The sequence below is a fragment of the Pogona vitticeps genome, chromosome 11 (assembly GCF_051106095.1).
Source record: "Pogona vitticeps strain Pit_001003342236 chromosome 11, PviZW2.1, whole genome shotgun sequence".
Classification (NCBI taxonomy): Eukaryota; Metazoa; Chordata; class Lepidosauria; order Squamata; family Agamidae; genus Pogona; species Pogona vitticeps.
The window spans coordinates 17447346-17468799 of record NC_135793.1 but is presented as its reverse complement, the minus strand read 5'-3'; the positions used below and the strand labels follow the sequence as shown (position 1 = coordinate 17468799).

The window sequence follows — 21454 nt, the reverse complement described above, 5'->3', positions numbered from 1 at the left end:
TTTGAGAAACCTGTAACTGTTCTGAGAAATAATTGGTGTAAGCATCTTGTAAACTGTGAGCAAATGGATCAATGTTTTTTAGGATTTGAACAATCACCAGAGGTAGGTTATTCCTTTTGTGAAGGGGACCATAGGTGGCAGGGAGTTTTAAGCTTCACATTTATGTTGTTGTAGATTAATAATCTGAATTTAATCCACCTGCAGTACCCAGCTTGCTGGGGGGGGCAATGTGTAGCCTGCATAATTAAATTGTAAACCGCCCAGAGAGTGCTTGAAACGTTATGGGGCGGTATATAAGCAGCACACTTTGCTTTTTTTTATTCTTAATCCATTTTAATCCTAAACAGAGAAAACCCATTGAATCAGAAGGACTTACAGATGTGTTGATTTACCCAAGTATCATAGACTCAAAGAGTCTACTCTAGTAGGATTAATAATAATTTAGACCTATGCTTCCCAATGTGATCTATGTGTGTTAATGCACACTATAAAATGTATTCTGTGTAAACCATACTAAGAAAAAAATAAATTCCTTTTCAAGGAAGATGTGACCATAGGACAGAGAGAACAATATTTTCATAGACGTTAATGGAAAGATTTACAAGATCAGATCACCTCTGGCTTTATCAAATGCTCCTTTAGAGACACACATGTTTGTATCCATCTTGCTTATTGTGTGTTTTATCCTGGCAGGCTGCATTTCTGTTTTGAGAGGGGGGAAATAATCCTGTGGGGGTGGGGAAGAGAAGAATGTGTTCCTTTCCATCAAGCGAATATCAGAGATCAAAGGCTAAATTTGCACACTTGAAAGCAACTGAATAAGAAATGTTTTCAGTTGCTCGGAAGGAGACTAATTACAGAAACAAATATATTAATGGCAGTGGAAGCGGACGCCTGATGCGATGCCTTGATGCCACATTCTGAGCTCATCAAGGAGATTTAACACTCCAACAACTAATTTTCAAAGGTTACAAAAATAACCAGCCATTAATTGTCTCCAGTTTCCTATTGAATGTCTTCTAAGATTGGGATTAAACCTCAGCAGATTGCTTTAGGTTTCTCATTTGATGGCAATAATCTAGAGAACAGATACTTATCAGCTTATCCACTTGATTACCTCTATAGAAAATATAACATAGAAAAAGGAAATAGATAGGTGGTTGGTGGCTAACATCTGCATCTTTAGCTCTGTTGTTGGCACGATCTACAACACAAAACAATGTATGTGCTAGAAATCCACAAAGCAGTTACCTGCCATCTTCTTGTTTCTCTCCTACTGTAGGATGGGCGTTATCATGGCTCTCCTAATCTTGCATACAGCCGCGCTAAACAAAAATCTTGTGTTGCATCCTTCGCCACCTCCAAGTGCTTCAGCCTGTAAGGATGCTCCCAGTGCTTATTTTCCCATTTATTTTACCTTGAAAGATCAGCTGTAACAATCAGCTGTTGTTTCTCGTGACATAATCAAAAGACCTGTGTTCCTGCATTTGTGAGTGTTATGATTTCTTGGTCTTTACTCATCTGTGGTGATCACACTCCTGACCAAAGTAATTCTTTGCCTCCTGTGACAAATCCACCGTTCACATTGTTCTTTCTTCTTTGCCCCTTCCAGTGCTGTTGGATGAACGGCAGATTATGATTGTAGACTGCTCCGTAGCACCATCAGGTTGGCAGGGCTTGTACTTAAGGAGGACCCCAACATGAAGGCAGCTGGGTCAGTCTTACAACAAATGAGGAACAGGTCTCAATGGCTCTGAATTGTCTATTCCAGACCAAACCATCCTCATTTTCTTTGCATTGCCAGAGGGCCAGTGTGCAACAATGTGCCGTTCCTAGAAAAATCATTTTCCCTCTTAGCTAAAGTGAAGACTACAACAAAGCTCAAACAATAGGAGTACCTGAGAGGGTGGCAGGTGATGATATAGCATCTGCTAATCAGAAGGTTTCAAGGCTTTGACCCTGTGAGTTCTAACACTGGTCCATTCTCAGTGTTACCATTTTTTATACAGGAACATCTCAAATCCAGAACTATCCTTCTCCCCAGTCAGCTTTACAATACACTTTGATCTGGATTCCTGCGTTGAGCAGGGGATTGGACCCGGTACCTTACAGGGCCCTTCCACCTGCATTATTCTATAAGTCTATGTTTCTAAGTCAGGAAAATTGTATGATAAAAAGCCTTCTCTAGGAGCATCTCTACGTTCATTCAAGATGTCTGTCAGCCTTGTCAACAGCTGCTTTCTGGACCCAATTAAGGGTGCAAGTTTTAATCAGGGAAGTCCTAAACATTACAAACCTGCCCAGCTTTAAGGAACTTTAGGAGAGGCGTTGTCAAGAAATACCAACACTTATGGAGGCTCACTATGATGCAGGAAAGGGCTTTACCCTGAGTCCCCCCCCCAGATGATGAAAAACATGTTTCTCAAAGCTACTAATAATCTCTACCATTTTGAGTAAGGATATGATCAAGCTAAGATTTATAGATTGAGCCATGATTTTATGATAATATATGTTTGCTATTGACTTTTATTTCTGGTGTTTAAAGTAGCTGTGGAATTTCAGGGCTGCTGGTGGCTTGGCAGACCTGAATCCGATCACACAATTCTGGGATAGATGGGCAAATAATCTTGCTCTTTTGGAAATCCTTCCCTTAAGGGGAGAAGTCTGGAAAAAGCAAAGCCTTCTCAACCCTCCATGACAGCCGTCAGTCATTTACTTCTGTGCTATAGAAGCATCAAGGAGAAGAAATTATGAGTAGTGAGCTATACGTTAATTACAATGTTTGCATGGACTGGCACTTCTCCTTAGCAAATCATTGAGTGTGTTTATGTGTAAAATAGTGACTCATTCTGTCTGAAGGGTGGCGGTGTGTGTTTTGGCTTTGCTTCAGCACACGCCTTAGCTGCACAGCCCCATTTTGCTAACAATGGCCTTAAGAATAACATTTACATTGCATCTCATTAGCATGAGGGGTGGAACACAGATTAGCCCACCATGAAACAGTCATCTAAGAATCCTTTCTTTTCTGTTTAGAAGTCATTATTGTCCATGTTGGCGTCCCCATAATTAGCCACAGCTCCATCCATTGCTTAGAAAGAACACAATTTGTATAAATTGCAGTGCCTGGGATTTGTTAAAAGTGTCCTGGCTGATGGCCCTGAGTCTCTGGCAGCCGAGGACTCTTGAACCCCATCACCCCTAGGCATGTTTAAAATTGCAGCCTATTCCATGGTGCTCTTTCTTAATGCACCCAGCTAGTTACAGGAATCTTTTCAAAGTAGCTAATCCCAGAACAACTCAGTGTTTATATAGGTGAAGGAAACAATCCTCCCAGATCAGCCTTCATTTAGAGAAGATCTCAAGGCAAAAAATGCATCTTAGAAAGCAAACTTGTATATACAGTGGTGTCTCGCAAGACGAATTTAATTCGTTCCGCGGGTAATGTTGCCTTGCGAAAAATTTTGTCTTGCGAAATGCGTTTTTCCATAGGAATGTACTGAAATTTAAATCTCCCAGAATTCTCAGGCCAGAATTTTGATCCCTAGGCAGAAGAGGCCAACAGGTGTGGCTGATAATAGTGTATATTTTACACTCCTATCCTTAAAGATTCCTCATAATATCTCCACTGTTTATCAGTGTATATAGATAGAGGTGTAGAACACTTAACAGCTTGCTGTCCTATTCCCAGTATTAAGCATGTGAGTTTGTCATTTGATTATGGGCATGCAGGATCAAGAAGCACACCTGACTGGGAGGACAAAATGAATCTTACAGTAAGCCTGGTCGTTGATTATGGTTCCTGGCTTGGACAGCTTTTGGAGGTGGTTGGATAAGTACATGAAGGAGGGAAGCACTATCAACAGCTGCTAATGTGCGATTCTAATGGAAGCCCAAAGTGAAGAGGCTGCTCGCCTTGGAATGCCAGTTGTTGGAAGGAAGAGATAATTGTTTTTCAATCTTGTTGGTGACTATTCTAGAAATCTCTGGTACAGTGGAGGGGCAGTGACTCAATTTGGGGCTTTAGTCAAAACGTTAAGGAGCTACCTATGGTGCTGAACCTATCTCAGGAGGTTCAGCTATAAAAGCCCAAGTGGCCTCACTATCCCTGGCAAGTAGAGTCACCAGCATCCATTCCTAGCTAATGGCCATTGCTTCAAACAAGGTTTTCCACTAGATTGATCATGGGTCTGCCCTGGATCTTGGATAAGTTTGATGGTTGTTTTTTTTTTGTTGTTGTTGTTGTTGTTGTTTTTGTAAAGACAACTCAGATTCCAAGCCAGGGGAGGGGAGGATTAGAAATTGTAATCTTTGATTTGATCTGCATTGCATGTCACCCGTCCCCCAATATGCTCCCTGGTGTGCACATTCGAATGAAGTATTTGTTTCAGATTTTAAGCAACCTGAGATTTCCCCATCATAAGGCAAGCGCAGGAATGTTGGGGAGTTAACTTTCTGAAAATGAATCATTACAGATGTAACATCAAGATCTCAGCAGCCGTTGCATTTCTTAGAAATTTAACTATTATTTTCATATTATTCGAAACTAGCCAAAAATTTTAATGTTAGTTCCTATTTAAAAAAACTCAGAATGCTACAAGCCATGGGCTTGCCTTTCGCTACACACCTGAATAATGAGGACACACAGAGATTCTATAGATTCTGTACACTTTAAAAACATGTACAATTATACAACAAAAGAAGTGAGCTTGTCCTTCCTTAAACTGCAGTTGTAACGAAGCTTAGTTCACTTTAATTATCACAGAAAGGAATTCATCAGAGCTTTGATTCGTTTTCAGACCACAGCTCCCAAAACCCTTCAGCCAGCGTGGCCACGGTCTGAGAGATTTACAACCCATGACTTTTCTAAGCTTTTCTTTTTATTTCTTTTTATTTTCTTGTTCTTTTTACTTCACATTTCTGGTTAGAGATAGGCACGAACCCTCAGTTTGGTGGTTTGCGCTGGTTCGTTTTTCAGCCGAACAGGTGTTTCGGCGCTTCCCAACCTCGCCCCATCTAGCAAGTGCCCGCTCAGAGACAGCGACCCAACTTCCCTGCCCTGCCTCCTTCAGGTGCTGTCTCTGAGTGAGCACCTGCCAGAGAAGGAGGGGCGGGGAAGCACCCAACACCTGTTCGGCTAAAAAAACGAACCAGCACAAACCACCGAACTGGAGTCTTGCTCAGACAGCAGGGAATTATGGCTTCCCATTGCGAGATGGAACAATAGCTCAGCTTTCCTTGCCTACATCTGCTGGTCTTTCACCGTCACCAGCAGATTGTGTATAGAGCCACACACACCTTGGTGCACAAAAAAACAACAAAGACCCACCTGGTTTCTGACATACCATCTGAGGCTGGTGAAGGGACCTCATGATTTCCCTGCCAAGGTGAGGATTACAAGCTTTCTCTCTCTCTCTCCTGGGGCACATCTCTGCAATGCAGCAGATATCTACAGCCGGAGGAGTAGACAATTCCCTGGACTGATCCTTAATTAGATTACAATAATTGCTGTGGAATGCTAATTCAGAGGCATGTGGTAGATACTGTGTGTGTTGAATGAAGCAAGGCAGCAGTAATAACGTGGGCAGCAAAGTCCTGCTTGCCCTTCTGACAGAAAGGATTTGGTATTGCTAACCTGCCTTTCTTTGGAAATTGTTGCAGGATTGGGCAGGAGAAGAATGAGACGCCACTGTTCAATGCACTGAGGCAACCACAGCAGTGCATATGTTCCAGCATCCTTTCCCCAGAAACCGCCCTGTTTTCCCTCACACTCTCAGATAGGAATTGGTCTCCTTTTTTGTTTATTATTATTCAGCATCTTCTGTCTTTCAGGATGCAGCCATATTCTCCAGGTGTGCTGCAAGCACAATATTTTAGATTGGAGAAGGTGGACACCGGATCCAAAATGGCTTCTTTTTAATTCTATGTTCTCAAATCTCCCTGCCGGCATGGCAGTCCATAAAAGTCACTTTCCCAAGCTTTACCTCTGGGCTGTGGGCATTTCAGTGCTCTCGGGTTATCAGTTGGCGTTCTTGTTCTCCCTGGACCTCTCTCTCTCAGTGGCCTCTGGTGCCAAAGGACTGACTTTTCATAAAATGGGAGCATCATAGGCATGCCCATTTGCTCCTGGAAAAAGTAACTTCAGAACACTGGAGGAAGTTATTAGAAAAAGAAGAGAGTATCCAAGCAGCAATTAGCTCTGCCTGTTTTGAGACAGTAGCAAAAATGTCTCACGGGACATCTCAGTGTACCTTAGGATGACCATGTGCATCAGGGTGTGGGAGAAACTCAGAACCTCATAGATGAGGACCCATCCATGCACAACTGGAGCTACAGTAGGATGGTATAAATTGGACCAATGATTTGCAGATGGCCTGAGATCTGACAGCTTATTCCCATAACTCTTCGGCTTCTGTTGTTTTCTAGTTCTGTTCAATGTGATATGAGACAAATGGGACAGTGTGCTTTTAAAAATCACATCATTATTTGGTTGATTCTGTGAAAAGAGCTGGCAAAGTAGGAGAAAGGGACCTCGGTCTGAGCCTCCCCTGTTGCCTCAGCAGTTTGGACTGTGCAGAGAGATCTTGGGCTTTATTGCCGGGTTCCACTCTCACTTGACTTCTCCTTTGGTGCTAGCAGGTTGCCCTCTTGGATTCCATTTCTTCAAATCTCCGGGTGTGTTTAATTTAGTCTGTTCTAATTTCATTCATGCTGGATGCAACATGAAAGACCCACAAGGGTGTCGCTGTGCCCCCTAGGTGACCAATGGCTTATTGCTCCACCTCTCCGAGTAATAATTGTGTGACATCCAAGACTCACCAAAGGGACACAAATGGAACCTCTCTGAAGAATATAATATCTTGGAAGAATACAAGGGCTGTGGGCACATTCAGGGGCCCTCTAAGCAATGTGCTCCCTGTTCGTTGATCCTTCCACTCTGGAAGACGTACCACTGGATTGCATCCGGCATGAATGAAGAAGGAAATGGACCAACAGAATTGCAAAAATCCCTCTGGTTTGGTCCAATATTTTGGACATTTACTCAAAAGCAGCACACCTCCTTGATACGTTCTTCCAGCAGCAATGTAGAAACCGCATTTGTCCCTCTTTTGAAACTGCTCTGCACTTAAAATAGTTATAGATCCGAACTATCTTAACTGTTCAGTTTGGGATGCGGAGTGGGAGGCAGATAAACGAGGAAAAGAAGAAGTGTATGTATGTATGTATGTATGTATGTATGTATGTATGTATGTATGTATGTATGTATGTATGTATGTATGTATGTATTTATTTATTTATTTATTTATTTATTTATTTATTTATTTATTTATTTATTTATTTATTTATTTATTTATTTATTTACAGTGGTGCCTCGCATAGCAACGATAATCGGTGCAGCAAAAATCGCTGCAAAGCGATTTCATCGCTATGCAATTTTAAAAAGCCCATAGGAATGCATTGAAACCCCTTCAATGTGTTCCTATGGGCTTCAGACTCACCTTTAAACGAAAATCCTCCATACGGTGGCCATTTTCACTGCCCAGTAAGCGAGGAATCCATCCCAGAAAACAGCGGACGGCCATTTTTTTACCTGGTGGCCATTTTGGAACCGCTGATCAGCTGTTAAAAATCATCGCTTTGCGATGATCGGTAAGTGAAACAGGGTACCGATAATCGCAAAGCAATTTTTCCCTATTTGAAACATTGCAATGCAATCACAAAAGCGATTGCAAAATCTTCATCGCTATGCAATTTCATCGTTAAACGGGGGCCCCGTTAAGCGAGGCACCACTGTATTTATTTATTTATTTGTCGTATTGACTAGTAGAGAAGGGCATCAATTCTTTCTGTTAGTTAAATAAGAAAGCTTTATTGGATGCAAACGATCTATTTTTTTCTCCCCCACCCCCCCCAAAAAAAATCTGTTGCAAAGCTACTGCAAGCTGATTAACATTACAGACAAAAAAAAGAGGTTAAAACACTGGGGAGAATTGAGCAATCTTGTTTCCATGGAGTTTATTTAACAGTGTGTGCCGATTACTCAAAGCGATATGGGCAGGACCTGGTGATCTAGTGTTGCTCTAGAATTTTAACTTTCTAAGGGGTTTGATCCAGTATGCCTACAGTATGAGATATCTCTATCTATATATTTTACGTTTGCGGCGACCAGGAACCCTGCTTTATCGCTTTGTATAGTTTTAAAGTAGTTTAAAGCTTGAATAACATAAAATAACATAATATAATGTTATTTATGTTATTTCCCACGTGAAGAACTCCTGTAAACCTTGCAGTATTGAAACTCAGTGAACAAGGCATCTTAGACAAGCTGAAAAACAAATGGTGGTACGATAAGGGTGAATGTGGCGCCAAGGACTCTGGAAGTAAGGTCAGTCCCTGAAGGTCTCTTTGTACTGATTAGCAATCAGATCTCTCTCTCTGTCTCTCTTTTTTTTTTTTGACCCACTGTTTTATTTATACCAGAATGCCTTCCGAAGTGAATGATTGACATTTAGATTTAAGGAAACAAAACCAAGAAAAGGGACATAATCACATATCTATAGAACTACATATATATATATCTATAATTTTTTAAGAATCTAAAATTTAAAAAGGAGAAATCCATTAAAATCAGAAAAAGCAATTGCCCGTGTTCCTTCTAAGCTTTGCAGCTGCGCAGTTGCACAGTGCTGTATTGGTGCCATGTACCCACCGTTAGCGTTGCTGCTCATTTGATGCTGGCTGTGGTCAGAAGGTTGCGCCCAGCATGGGTGGAAAATTAGAGGGAATGTTGGCAATTGCCTTTTTCTTTTGTGATATCAAAGACATTAGTTTTAAGCACCTTTTCTTAACCTACTGCATTTCCCCCCCACACAACATTTGCAGATAATAGTCAATCACAGTAAGAGGAATCCTCATAATCTCCAACTGGTTTCTCCACTTCAGTATCTCTCAATTTACAGAAGGCCCATTTGTGACTTTAGCCTTCAGGTCTTTGTTTTCTAAAAGATTTGCAAAGTATGTAAACGGTATGACAACATTTCATAAGGTCTCAAGAGAAAGGTGCTTCTTTTTTCAAACCATAGATGTGTGAGTATAAAAGACAGAGTTTTCGAGAGAACATCACATTAACAAGCATGAAACATCCTTTTTTTTAAAAAACCCAAAGAAAGTTTGGAGGGATTTTTAAAAAAAAAAAAAAATCAATATAGCCGTACACTGTTTTATTGCTGGTTCATTCCATAAATTCTGGGCATTCAATTTTTTTTCATTTTTTTTTTTAATGATTCTTCATCAAGCCATTTTGCTACTGTATTACTACATCCCATACCAGAGACTTTGGCACATGCATACTTTAATTTTCTTTTTTATGGTATGGCTCTCAGCTTATAGTCACAAGCCACACACACAAATTATGTTGCTAGGATGGTGGGTGAGAAATGAACCCCTCTGATAACTTCTCCTGTGGAACTTCCATAAACTTGAAGTGGATGTTTTACGGGCAAGAAGTGATGACAAGGGTTTCCATCCATAGATGCTTTTTCTTCTTGATTTGGGAGAAAACATTCTGCTTACCTGCTGTGAAGAAACATGGAGATGTATATAATAGAACAACTTTAAAAAAAAAGAATGAAACGCCAGGACACTACTCTATACAATTTTGGATGCAATGCAATCTTTCTCAGGCACAAAGCATAGCTTGATGTTCAGCTCCCATTGCAAACAAATGGGATCCCAACACCATCTTCTGCTTGTACCTTTGAAAAATTACAGTGATAAACACCATAATGAGGGATTATTGGATGCTTTTTTAAAAAACCCAAACAAAGCTCTCTTTTCTGGTCCTACTGAAGTCAATGGAGAAATTCTGATTCCAGCAGGACTAGAAATTGAGCTAGCCACTAGATGAACTTTGGGCCGATGGACGTTTAAATGCACCATTGCAGGAGCAGCCTCTTAACAATTCAAATGCTTTGAAGCAAAAAGTGAAATAATTCAAGACATATTAGGACAGTTAAAGCCCAGTGTTTTCGAATGCCTTCATTCTCTCTGGCTGAAACTCAACTAATTTGGAAGGGGATCTTGGGGGAGCTTGGGGATTGTTTATGTTCTGTCTCCAAATTGCTTAGCTGTTTTGCAACCATTTCCAGATTTTTGGTCAGGTGAGGCTCAACCTGCAACTTTTTAAAGAATCCACTTCAAATTTCTGCCACAGATTGGTCTGGAATCCAGATTGACATCAACTACTCAGGCCTTGCCTACATAAGAGAGCTGTGTTGATTGTAGGTTACATCAAGTGTGAAACCAGGACAAGCCCCATGTCTGGATGCTGCTTTTTCTTCTCTCTGTCAAAATGGTTTCTTAGTTTTGCCTTTTGCGGTTGTTTTCTTCTGGCTGCTTCAAATTCTAAAACCACTGAATTAGCAGAGGCTCGTCAGCTTCTGTGGGGTTGATCCAGCAATGTCAACGTTGTTGGGAGTTTAACACTCAGGGGTCTGAAGTACAAAAGTGGTATCTCTTCTCTGGGACCTGAACTGGCTTGACCCACTTGATTTGACTTCTTGTCCAGCAATAACCAGCACAACTTTCTCATGTTGACAAGCCATCTGATTTTCTTTGTGTCACAGCTCAAAAGCATAAGGATTCATACAATTGAGAAACCCATACAAGCAGGTAATCCAATTCAGCAGCAAAATGGTTATGATGGTGTCTCAAACAGACAGAGAAATTTATTATTATTATTATTATTATTATTATTATTATTATTATTATTATTATTATTATTATTATTATTATTATTATTATTATTATTATTATTATTATTATTATTATTATTATTATTATTACTTTCTTTTTTTTCTTCAGTCAAAAAACTACTCTTGACAATTGCCTTGATGGCACACCTCAGAGAGTTACAGACTGATTTTTATTTTATTTTATTTTTTACAGCTAGCTTTTAAAAATTGTTTCTTTGTTCATTTGTTCCTTCAACCCTGGAAGCTCACCATGAAAGCTTTAACTCAGCCTGAAAGAAACTGATCAACCTTTCAAACATGGTTGTTGCTTCATAGAATGCCAGGGAAAAGAATGAAAAAAATTCAGGTTATTTTTCCTCTACTTTCTCTAAGATCAACAACATGTTCCTTTCTAATCATGATAGTCGATATCTTTTAAAAGCAGCCTTTTGTACAGCCACTCTGCTTTCTTCGGTCCCATTCTAGTGGGAAAAACTCAGTATTTTTGGTCACAGTGATATTCAGTGTGTATCTTTGTGGAGTCAGTTACACATTGAATACCAGTGTACTAAGGATCTTTCTTCCTTCCTCCCCCAGACTTTGTTAGCTCCAACTGGGGGGGGGGGCGGGAAGGAAGATAACCCGTTATTTTGTGGGATGCTCTTGTCTAAAATCTTTTTTTTTTTCTGTCATGGGCCATGATTTGTGAGATGAATCTGTCAAGAATGTTTTTATTCACCTGGTATCTCTGCTGCTGATGCAAAGAGTTCTAAGCTGCAAAAAGTAGCGAGGGTGAAGAGCTGAAGTTCACCACGAGGTCTTCCAGAGTAGACACCTCTTAATCGTGCAAAGTAACATAATTATCCGTCTGTTTCTTGCTTGCCCCTTGCAAAGCTAACCAACTGGTTCGTTTTTCGTAGGACAAGACGAGTGCTCTAAGCCTGAGCAATGTGGCCGGGGTTTTCTATATCCTTGTCGGTGGCCTTGGCCTCGCCATGACAGTGGCCTTGATAGAGTTCTGTTACAAGTCTCGGGCTGAGACCAAACGAATGAAACTCACAAAGAACACACAAAATTTTAAGCCTGCTCCTGCACCCAATACTCAGAATTATGCAACGTACAGAGAAGGCTACAACGTGTATGGAACAGAAAGTGTTAAGATCTAGTGGTTCGGCTGAAGGTCTAGTAAGCAAATCAAATGGTTTATATTTTTGGTGTTCTCTGTGGTGGTGTGTTTTGGTGTTGTGTTCCCTAGCGTGGAATAGGATCTCAAGACTGTGTACATCAGAACTGGGACACAATACAGCTGATGTCTTTTTGACATGAGTTGCAGCAACACCATTTTTTTTCAAAAATTCACAGATGGTTCAGTTTTCCTTAGATCAGTTGCCACTTTGTCTTTTCCTTGGAGTGCGAGAACAGCTTCAATGGCAACCGCGGTGACAACCACATTTTCTGCTGCCTGAGGAATATAATTCATATAAACCTCTTTCCCCCCCCCCCACTCCCAAACCAGTGCTTACCATGTAGAGCGACATTCCAAATCTATTGAGGGCTGGGTCATTACCAAAGTGCCAGCCTTACAGATGAAGCTTGTTTGCCTCTTGAGAGTGGAGGCTAGTGTGTCTCTAATTTCAGTGGGGCAAGGAATTCACTCTGTGTTTCAGTACAGGCTTTAAGGGAACTATCCAAGACAGTGACCACTAGCACCAACGTCTTGGATAGCTCCTTAAAAGTTCAGATGAAAATCTATTTTGGATTCCACGCCCCTGCAAAACCAGCCTCCGCTGCCTCTGGATGACCCATTAGCAAACAAAATGTGCAAGCTTATTTGCAACTCGAGGAAGCCTCGTGGAAGACTAAACAAACATCCTTTATTGCTCACGAAAGCTCTTCAAGTTGCAAAGCTGTGATTTTATATAATTTTACCCAAACATCAATTTGCTTTCAACATAGTCTCCAACAAATACTTTAACATGGAAAGCATTCGTTTTATAAATCTCCTGCTCTGTTACTTGTTACAGACAGTGGCATTATTATAAGCAATAAGGTGTTTATTGAAAAAAATAATGTTGCAATAATTAGTTACAGAGGTTGCATTTGATGCCCCTTGGCAGAGACCCCATGATGTGTTTCATAAGGCAGCCACCTCCTTTTCTCTCTTGGTAGGATTGGCCCTGATAAGCTTAATCTTAAGCATTTTAGGCTTTGCCCTAAATATTGAACACATCAGCCTTACACACAATTTCCCCCCCCACACCTTTCATTTATTAAAGGCAGCTGTGATGAACTCAGGTAAGTGCTTTTCACAAGCAAAGCTTTTGGTGGGTGGGGTGGACAGGACAAATTTCTATGATACGACAGTGTGATTTATTTAAGCCAAAAAAACCTCTGGGATAGACAGGCAGACAGACAGACAGACAGACTGAGGATGTAGAGATGGTAAGGAAAATGAGAGCTTTGTTGTAAAAGAAAAGACAAAATCCCAACCTATTTGATGAAAGGAGCAAATCTGACGCATTGCTTTCTAACAGGTACCATATTTTTCCGTGTATAAGATGCCCCATGTATAAGACGCCCCCCCTTTTCCAATCCAAAATTAAGAAATCTAAGTGGGGAAAGCAAGTGCAGGGGAAAAGGATTAAAGTGCTGCAGGAATGCTTTGATCCCTGCTTTCCCCTCGACTTGTTTTTGTTCTTTCCTCAGCTTACTTCCATGTATAAGACAACCCTCAATTTTTAGTCTAAAGATTTTAGACAAAAGTATAATCTTATACAAAGAAAAATACAGTATGTTTTAAGCTGGTGCCCCAACTGGATATGAAAGGTCATAGCTGTCCTGTAAGTCTCGTTTACTGGCAGTCATAGGTTCAGGTAACCTAGTTTTTTTCAGAATCCGAGAACTAAAAAACCAGAGAAAAAATAATCCTGGTAAGCCTGGCAAAAAGGACAAATTGTAACTGGGTAGACTGATCTCTTCTTACTGTGCAACGATCTCCCTTATGTGCCATCCCATTACACATAGTTAAGGTTTATTCAACTGGCCAGATCTCTCTTCATAGATTGTCTATTCTCTCTTTCTCTGCGTGTGTGTGTAAAGGCAAATTGTGAAGCCCTCTCTGTCTTCAGCTTCATTCCAATATATTAATTAGATGTGCTAACTTTATACAGTACAATCAAACAGTCTTTACATGGTCTTAGGTTTATCTACTCCCATCCACACCACCCTGAATGTATGAAATGTCATCCAGTTTCAGAAGATAAGCAGAGTCAGATCTGGATAGTATTTGGATGGGAGACCAACATGGAATACGAGGAATTTTTGGTAGGTCTAGGAAAGGAGCCTTCTTGATACCATAGAGAGCTGATGCCAGTCAGAGTTGACAAAACTGGTCTGACTCAGTATAAGGCAACTTCCTAAATTCCTATTCTCCCTCTCTTTGCCTCTAACTGGAGAAAGAGATCCAACAGGGCCAGCACTAGTATTAAACAGAGTGAGGCAATTGCTGGTGAGAAGGGCAGTGGTGTGCTGGTGAATATGGAAACGGAAACACTCATCATGGCATTCTCCATAGCTAGCCCCCAAATAAGATAAGCCCAAAAATGCAGGTACCTGGAACAGATAAGGAATTGATCTTTTGGAAATCTGACAGAGACATCTGCAGGCAATAAGCTGAAATGTACTTTAAAAAGGAGTATCAGACAAGAAACAAAACAAAAGAAAGAGGAAGGAGGAGAAGACATTGTGGTACCTTAAAAACTAACTGTTATATTTTAATGTGGGTTTTCATGAACCAAGTCTACTTCCTCAGATACAGGCATGAGACTACTGTACAGTGGTGCCTCGCATAGCGAGGTTAATCCGTTCCGGATTAACCTTCGCTATGCGAAAACATCACTAAACGGGAATAAAAAAGCCATAGAAACGCATTGAACTTCGTTCAGTGCGTTCTTATGGCTTGAAAACTCACCATTAAGTGATGTTGTCCCATAGCGCCGCTATTTTCGCGCCCTCGGTAAGCGAGGGCAGGGCCCGAAAATGCAGCGCGGACCTTCCGGCGGCCATTTTGGAACCACCGATCAGCTGTTCTCCCGGCTTCGTTATGCGATATCGCAAAGCGAAAAACCTCCATAGGGGCCATCGCTGAGCGAATGCTCCAGCGATGGCCCAGAGCGCCTCGTTAAGCGATTTCATTGCTCAGCGAGGAGGCACCACTGTATATGGTAAATATTCATACAGTTTGACTTGGGCCCAAAACAAAGAGATAGTAGTTGATTAGTCAACACAAATTGCAAATTATGTGGATCAGTGTGGCATTTCACGCATAGTAACATTTAAGACCCCTGTTTGATAGTCATTTCTTTTCCTTTGAAGCTCTGCTCTGTTAACAGTGGCAATAGTTAGTGGGCAAAGGAACCCAGGCATTCTGCAGAAGAAAAATTACAGGACAAGTATCCACTTGGAGATAGCTGAGATAAAATATATATACAGTACATATGCTTGATACCCATCTCAGTAGATTAAATATGAGCCAGGAGTTCTTCAACCACCACCAATATAATTCACCACATTTATTATGTTGCTATTTGCTGATATTTTCCATAGCCTGTGTTCCTTGCCAACTAGCCACAGCCATCTTTCCAGAACAAGCTTTAAAGGTAAAGTCAGGAATTCCTAACTCACTACTATATATGTTCTAGAACCTGGGGTTCCTTTAGCTACAATTATGGGCAAATTTAAGGAAAAGAACTGAATATCAAACAGGAGTTCTAAGTCATTACTTGGTGTGAAATCTCGCATTTAGTCACACAGTTTGCAACATGTATCTCCTAACCAACCATTGTTTCTTTATTTAGGAGAATGTATACATGTATGAATATTTGCCATGTAGTCTCCCTCTTACGTCTGAGGAAGTGGCCTTGGTTCACAAAAGCTCACATTAAAATATAGCAGTTAGGCTTTAAGGTGCCACATTTTATTTTATTTTATTTTTTCTTTTGGTTGTTTCTTGTCTGATGTGCACAGGCTAACATGGCTACCACTCTGAAAAGTTTAAAAATGAAAGAAACAAAGGTGAGAAAAGTAAATACCATATTTTTCCCTCCATAAGACGCACCTCTCCATAAGACGCACCAAATTTTTAGAAGAAAACAGGAAAAAATCTGTTTTCTTCACTCCATAAGACGCACAGACTTTCCACCCCCCTGTTTTGTGGGAAAAAAGTGTGTCTTATAGTGTGAAAAATACGGTAGTTTGTGGAAATTCAAAGCAGAATGTGAGATCCAGAAGTCTGTTCCTTCCAGTGCCAAATCCATTGGTTTCTTTTAACTAGAGTAGATTAATTAGATCAGTGTGACGTATGCAAATATTAACTTAGAAAACAACAGTTTGATGTAGGCCTGTGAGCCCAATAGAATCCGATTCCTTTTAAACTCTCAATTTGAAGCTCTTTCCCACATGATCCTCTGCCACCTAAATACAAAGGATCATGGGTAGAGACAGACTAATCCTGTAGCCTTGTCCACACTTAACTGGGAGTAAGTCCTGTTGAATGTATGGGGGGTTATTTTTGAGTAGGCATGTACAGACTTCACTGGAACCTAATTCAGTTTCATTTCCATGGATTTCAGTGAAATTTAAGATCAGTCAACTTAGTCTGGATCCAACTTTATATTTTTATTCTGATATGGGTAGGTAGCATTACTTACCAGCTTTTTTTTCCCACCCTCTGAACCTACATAATATTTCAATGTAAGAGACTACATTTTTTCTTATAATGCTGATGTTCTCTTTCCATTTGTTACTTTTCGGTAGTTACTGGTGTAATTTCTTCTTCAAGAGAAACGTTCATCAGCCAGAATCCTATTGGTTAGTTATGTCAACGTAAGTGCAGTGGTGTAAATTGGAACGGTCAGTTCCCATTGGATAGTAGATCATTCCTTGTATCCATCATCTCTCTCCAGCCATGTGCACTGGCACACAATGAGGGATACAAGCAGCAATTCAATAACTGGTGGCAATTTTGTTGCTGCAATTTATGGAACTGCACTTACAACAGTGTCACAGTGATAAGATTCTGGCAGTCTTATTTTTGAGCAGATGAAAGAAAATGTGTTCAATAGTATTCATTCCAGAAAACATGTTTCTATTGGACGAAAGAAACCTTTTGAATCCAACCCATGGTACAAAATCCTGTTTGCAGAATTACGCTGGTGTAAACTAGATCCAGTTGTTGAAAATAATTCATTTAAATTGAGAGCCTTGGAAATGGGGGGGAGAGAAATTCAGAATCAAAAATAGCTGCTGCCAGATCATCACTGCTGGGATTTTGGACTGCTGGTGGTGACCCACGACCAATTTGTGGCTCTTTAAGCCCTCCCTTGTCTCAAGGATCTCAAAGGCTTCCTTGAGGCAAAAGGAAGCCTTAGGGAGCCTTTGAAGTGGGGGGGGGAGATAGGTAGCTTTCAATTAATGTCAATCAGTTCTTTTCAGATCTGGTTTACACCAGCACAACTACATGAACAGGATTTTGCGAATTGCATCATTCACTAGACTTACCCTGGCCCTCATTCCCTCTGCAGCCTACTATCTGCATCTCTTAAAGGCGGGCTGGAAAAAACTTCCACAGATTTAGGAATTTCACGCTCCTTGCTTTGGGCATCAAAGGGGTACCTCTGCCTTCAGCACCAATAGAACGTCCGCATGCATGCCCTAAAACACTGGTTCTTAACCTTTGTTACTCAGATGTTTTTGGACTTCAACTCCCAGAAGCCTTCACCATCAGCTCTGCTGGCTGAGGTTTCTGGGAGTTGCAGTTCAAAAACACCTGAGTAACAAAGGTTAAGAACCACTGCCCTAAAAGAACGAAGCAAAACTTTTGATGTGAAAGCTGCCTCGTATACTTTAGAGGTCATGAGGGTAATTTTACCAGGTTTTCAGCCCTTCTGGCCTCTTTTAGTTCTCAGGGGGGCTTTTTTTGAGAGCCAGAAATGATCAGAAGTCAATTCCAGTAGTTTTTTTAAAAGCCCCCCCCCGCACCACTAAAAGAGGTTGGTGCAGAAAAAGGGTGAAATGGCTCCCATGCTTCCAGAGGGTGTCAGGGGCCTCTTCTTATCAAAGCATTTGGTAGGTGTAGAGCAGTGGTCCCCAACCTTGGGTAACCCAGGTATTCTTGGACTGCAATTCCCACAAGCCTTCACCACCAACTATGGTGGTTGGGGTTTCTGGGAATTGCAGTTCGAGAACACCTGGTTTACCCAGGATTCAGAACTGCTGGTGTAGAGCAGTGGTCCCCAACCTTGGGCCTCCAGATGTTTTTGGACTGCAACCTCCAGAAGCCTTCACCACCATCTCTGTTGGCCAGGATTTCTGGGAGTTGAAGTCCAAGAACATCTGGAGGCCCAAGGTTGGGGACCACTGGTGTAGAGGACAACCCAGGGGACCAATCCAGTCCACAGACAGCACTTGACTCTCCCTTGATTTAGTCAAATCATGTGATGTCATGTATTTTCAGGACAGAGGGTGAATGCTTCTCATGCCTTCAGATAAATTCTGTCCTTTATCCCAGTGGTCCCCAACCTTGGGCCTCCAGATGTTCTTGGACTACAACTCCCAGAAGCCTTCAGCACCACCTCTGCTGGCCAGGATTTCTGGGAGTTGAAGTTCAAGAACATCTGGAGGCCCAAGGTTGGGGACCACTGCCCTATCCCACTTTGTCCTTCCTTGCGCCTTTGCGACAATCCCCTTTCTGGTGGGACGCAACTGAAGTATGTGCAATCTCGTTACAGATCCCATGCTTACATTGGCACGCCAGAGGAGGAGCGACCAAGAAACCTGGGCAATCCAGTGTTCCTGACCGCCTGAGCCAATTTCACTTCGTCCTGGGTGTCGGGCCTGGCACATTATTGACGACGGTGCAATGAACTTTTCATAGGAATTTTTTTTTTCCTTCAGTGCCTTACAGGAGATTCTTAAGACTCAAAAACAATGCAAACCATCAGAAAAAAAAAATTCTCGCTTTGCTTGAAAACAAAACAACAACAACAAGAAAATGGACTGCTAATGACAGTATTCTAATAAGGAGGGAGAGAGAAAGAGGAAATATTCTTGTAAAAATAATTTTAACAAAAGTTCAACAGAAGCCATTCTTTGATACCACTGCACAGTCTATGGGCATAATTCTTTTGAAAAAGGAACATAAGATTTTCAAGTTCCCCCTTTCCATTGTTAAACTATTAAGCTGTTCTTAATATTATGCCTCAGAATACTATAGCTCATATTTCTAGAACAGCTTGTTACCTAACTCTGTGATTTAGGATGATACAGCTTCCTTTCCTTTCCTTCCAGATGGTGAACGTTCTCCTTTACCATCACAACTCTAGATCCTGCCTCAGATTTTAAGAAAATGCATATATCAGCTGCAAACCTATGAATGTAACATATAAAAGCTGGAAGGGAAGTTATGCCAACAGAGAATCATGCATCTTCCCTATTAAGGGAAGACATGGTGTATCTTATGAAGGAAAGCCTTCAAGAAGAAAATGCAAGCCAGGCCAGTGTTATTATAAGTGCTTTCTTTTCAATATATATAATAAATAGCATCCAGGATTTAACTGAGATGAAGAGACTGCTCACGACTGGGTTCCCTGTCATATAGCTCTGGATCTCTTCTTGCATTTTTAAAATGAGACTAAACAAAGCAGTGTTGAATATCTCATGATAACAGTACGGAAAAGACAACAGCCCTCACAATGCAGTGTCTGAATCCCTGGTTCTTTCTCATTTTTTCAACGTAGTCTTTTTCTTTTCTTCTTTTCTGTAAATTAAAAATGAAATCTAGCACTGTGCTCAGACAAAGCTTTGTGACTCGCGGCCTCGCTATGTAAACGAAAAGAGGATGGTACCTCATATGAGACCGGTAGGTCCAGCTTATAACAAAACGCTCTAGCATTACAGTTGCTGGTACTTACTATATTCTCTCTGCTGCTGTTGACCATCAATTCATCACTACTTATCAAGAACAGTCAAGATAGCTAGGATACATCTTTAGTTTCATGGAGAATATAATGCATTCCAAAACATACTGCTCAAGACGAAAAGTCTGCATTACTGCCTTACAGCTTTTCAGATGTAGGATGTGTTCCTGACCAGAATCCTACCAGAAATCTACTGAAGTTGGAGGTGTCAGAGCATAGGTTTGGAAGGCGGGCAGTCCCGAGTTCAGTGGCTGGCATGTCTTAATTCAATAGATCTCAGGTTGCATAGGTGGAAAGATTTCTGAGCTTGGAATCTTGGAACAGCAGCTGCCAGTCAGAGTTCGACACGCTAGACTAAGGCAGGGCAGTGGTTCCATCATAGAAGGTAGCTTCCTACATCCATAGCTGCATCTTTTCTATATCTATATATGAAACTCCCATTCTCATTTACCAAATAGATTTTTAAAAATGCAAAATTAAGGAATCATCTACATACTAATTACCTCTAATATGACAATATGTGCAATTTGGTAGCTCAGCAAGATTTCATTTCATAAATAACATACTGGATATTAAATAAAAATTTGTGGGGGAAAGGAAGATAACGAATGCTATATATTTTTTTCTTTAAAATAGAAAAGAAGAAAATGTTTGAAAAAGGTCACTGACAATATATTTGATAGCTCATTAAGACAAACTTATAAAGGTCACCAGTGATATATTTGATAGTTCATTAAATCAAGTATAATATAGTGATAAAGAGGAGAGAACACACACACACACACACATATACATTTGGACAAGATGTAACATAAAAAGGGAACTTCTCCTGTAGAACAAATTGCTGCTCATGTTTTTACAGAGATATTAAGCAAAAAGAAGCTGTTCATTTTTTCCTGAAACTGTGATTTTAAATTCCTGAATGCTATAATATTCCAGCAGAAGGAAATGCAAAGCTGTGCAAAATATGTTGTATTTAACTTTTCAAAAAAATGGGGGGAGAGGTGTTTTCTTAAAAGCTGTACAAAGAGAAATGTATGTTTATCAAATGAAGATAATTTTTTCAGAATGAAGGCTTCACGTCAGTGAAGGGTTTGGTAAATGGGGTGTTATTTTTTAAAATGTGCATGTTAATTTTAAAAAAAATGTCAACTGCTTTAAAAAAATCCTGCTCCTACCTTCAAGCTATGGAAGTTCAGCAGTAGCCACTTCAGAATCTCTATTTTTATGTTTTTCTCCTTTTTTTCTTTCCTCTAAAAAACAAACCGACAAATCTTTTTAGGTTGTATCTTTCTTGGTTGTTAAAATTGCACTTCAGTGAACAGAAGGAAAACAAAAACAAAAAACCTTGCCAAACGAACTCATGGCTGTCAAATTGTAAACTGCATGTGTGGGCATCAATTACTGAGCCTCATTTTAATGAGGCCTTGTACAAAGAATTTTAATACATTTTGTAAATAAAATTGTAAAGAAAACAAAATAAAAAAAAGTTCTTGATTCTGAGCTTTTGACTAAATCGGACAATTGCATACATGGCTACTTTCGTGTTGGGTTTTCAAGATGTCAGAAGAGTTTAAGGGCCTACGGTACTAATCTGGAATCATACCTACATAGGCATAGGAACAGTCAACAGTCCCTCCTCAAGGAAAGTCTTACTTTCACCATATAATTCACCAACACGGACCTCCCAGTCTTTACTTTCTGTTCATGACAGTGGTAACTGGTGGTGCTCCTTGAGGGATACGTGCC

General features: G+C 40.5%; 1 protein-coding gene across 6 annotated transcripts in view; it reads left to right on the top strand.

Annotated features, from left to right (window-relative positions):
• GRIA3 (glutamate ionotropic receptor AMPA type subunit 3) overlaps nt 1-21208 on the top strand; it is a 197324-nt gene extending 176116 nt beyond the window's left edge. For 3 of the 6 annotated variants that reach the window (XR_013538679.1, XM_072981225.2, XM_072981223.2), the window contains 3 exons: nt 8269-8383; nt 11651-11915; nt 18518-21208. Coding sequence is in view for 4 of the 6 variants with exons in the window: in XM_072981225.2 (XP_072837326.1) it covers nt 8269-8383; nt 11651-11896 (361 nt within the window). In the remaining 2 variants the exon portion in view is untranslated. The remainder of the gene's footprint in view (nt 1-8268; nt 8384-11650; nt 11916-18517) is intronic. The other 3 variants (XM_072981226.2, XM_072981224.2, XR_013538680.1) reach the window with 2 other exon arrangements.
• Nucleotides 21209-21454: the final 246 nt, after the last annotated feature.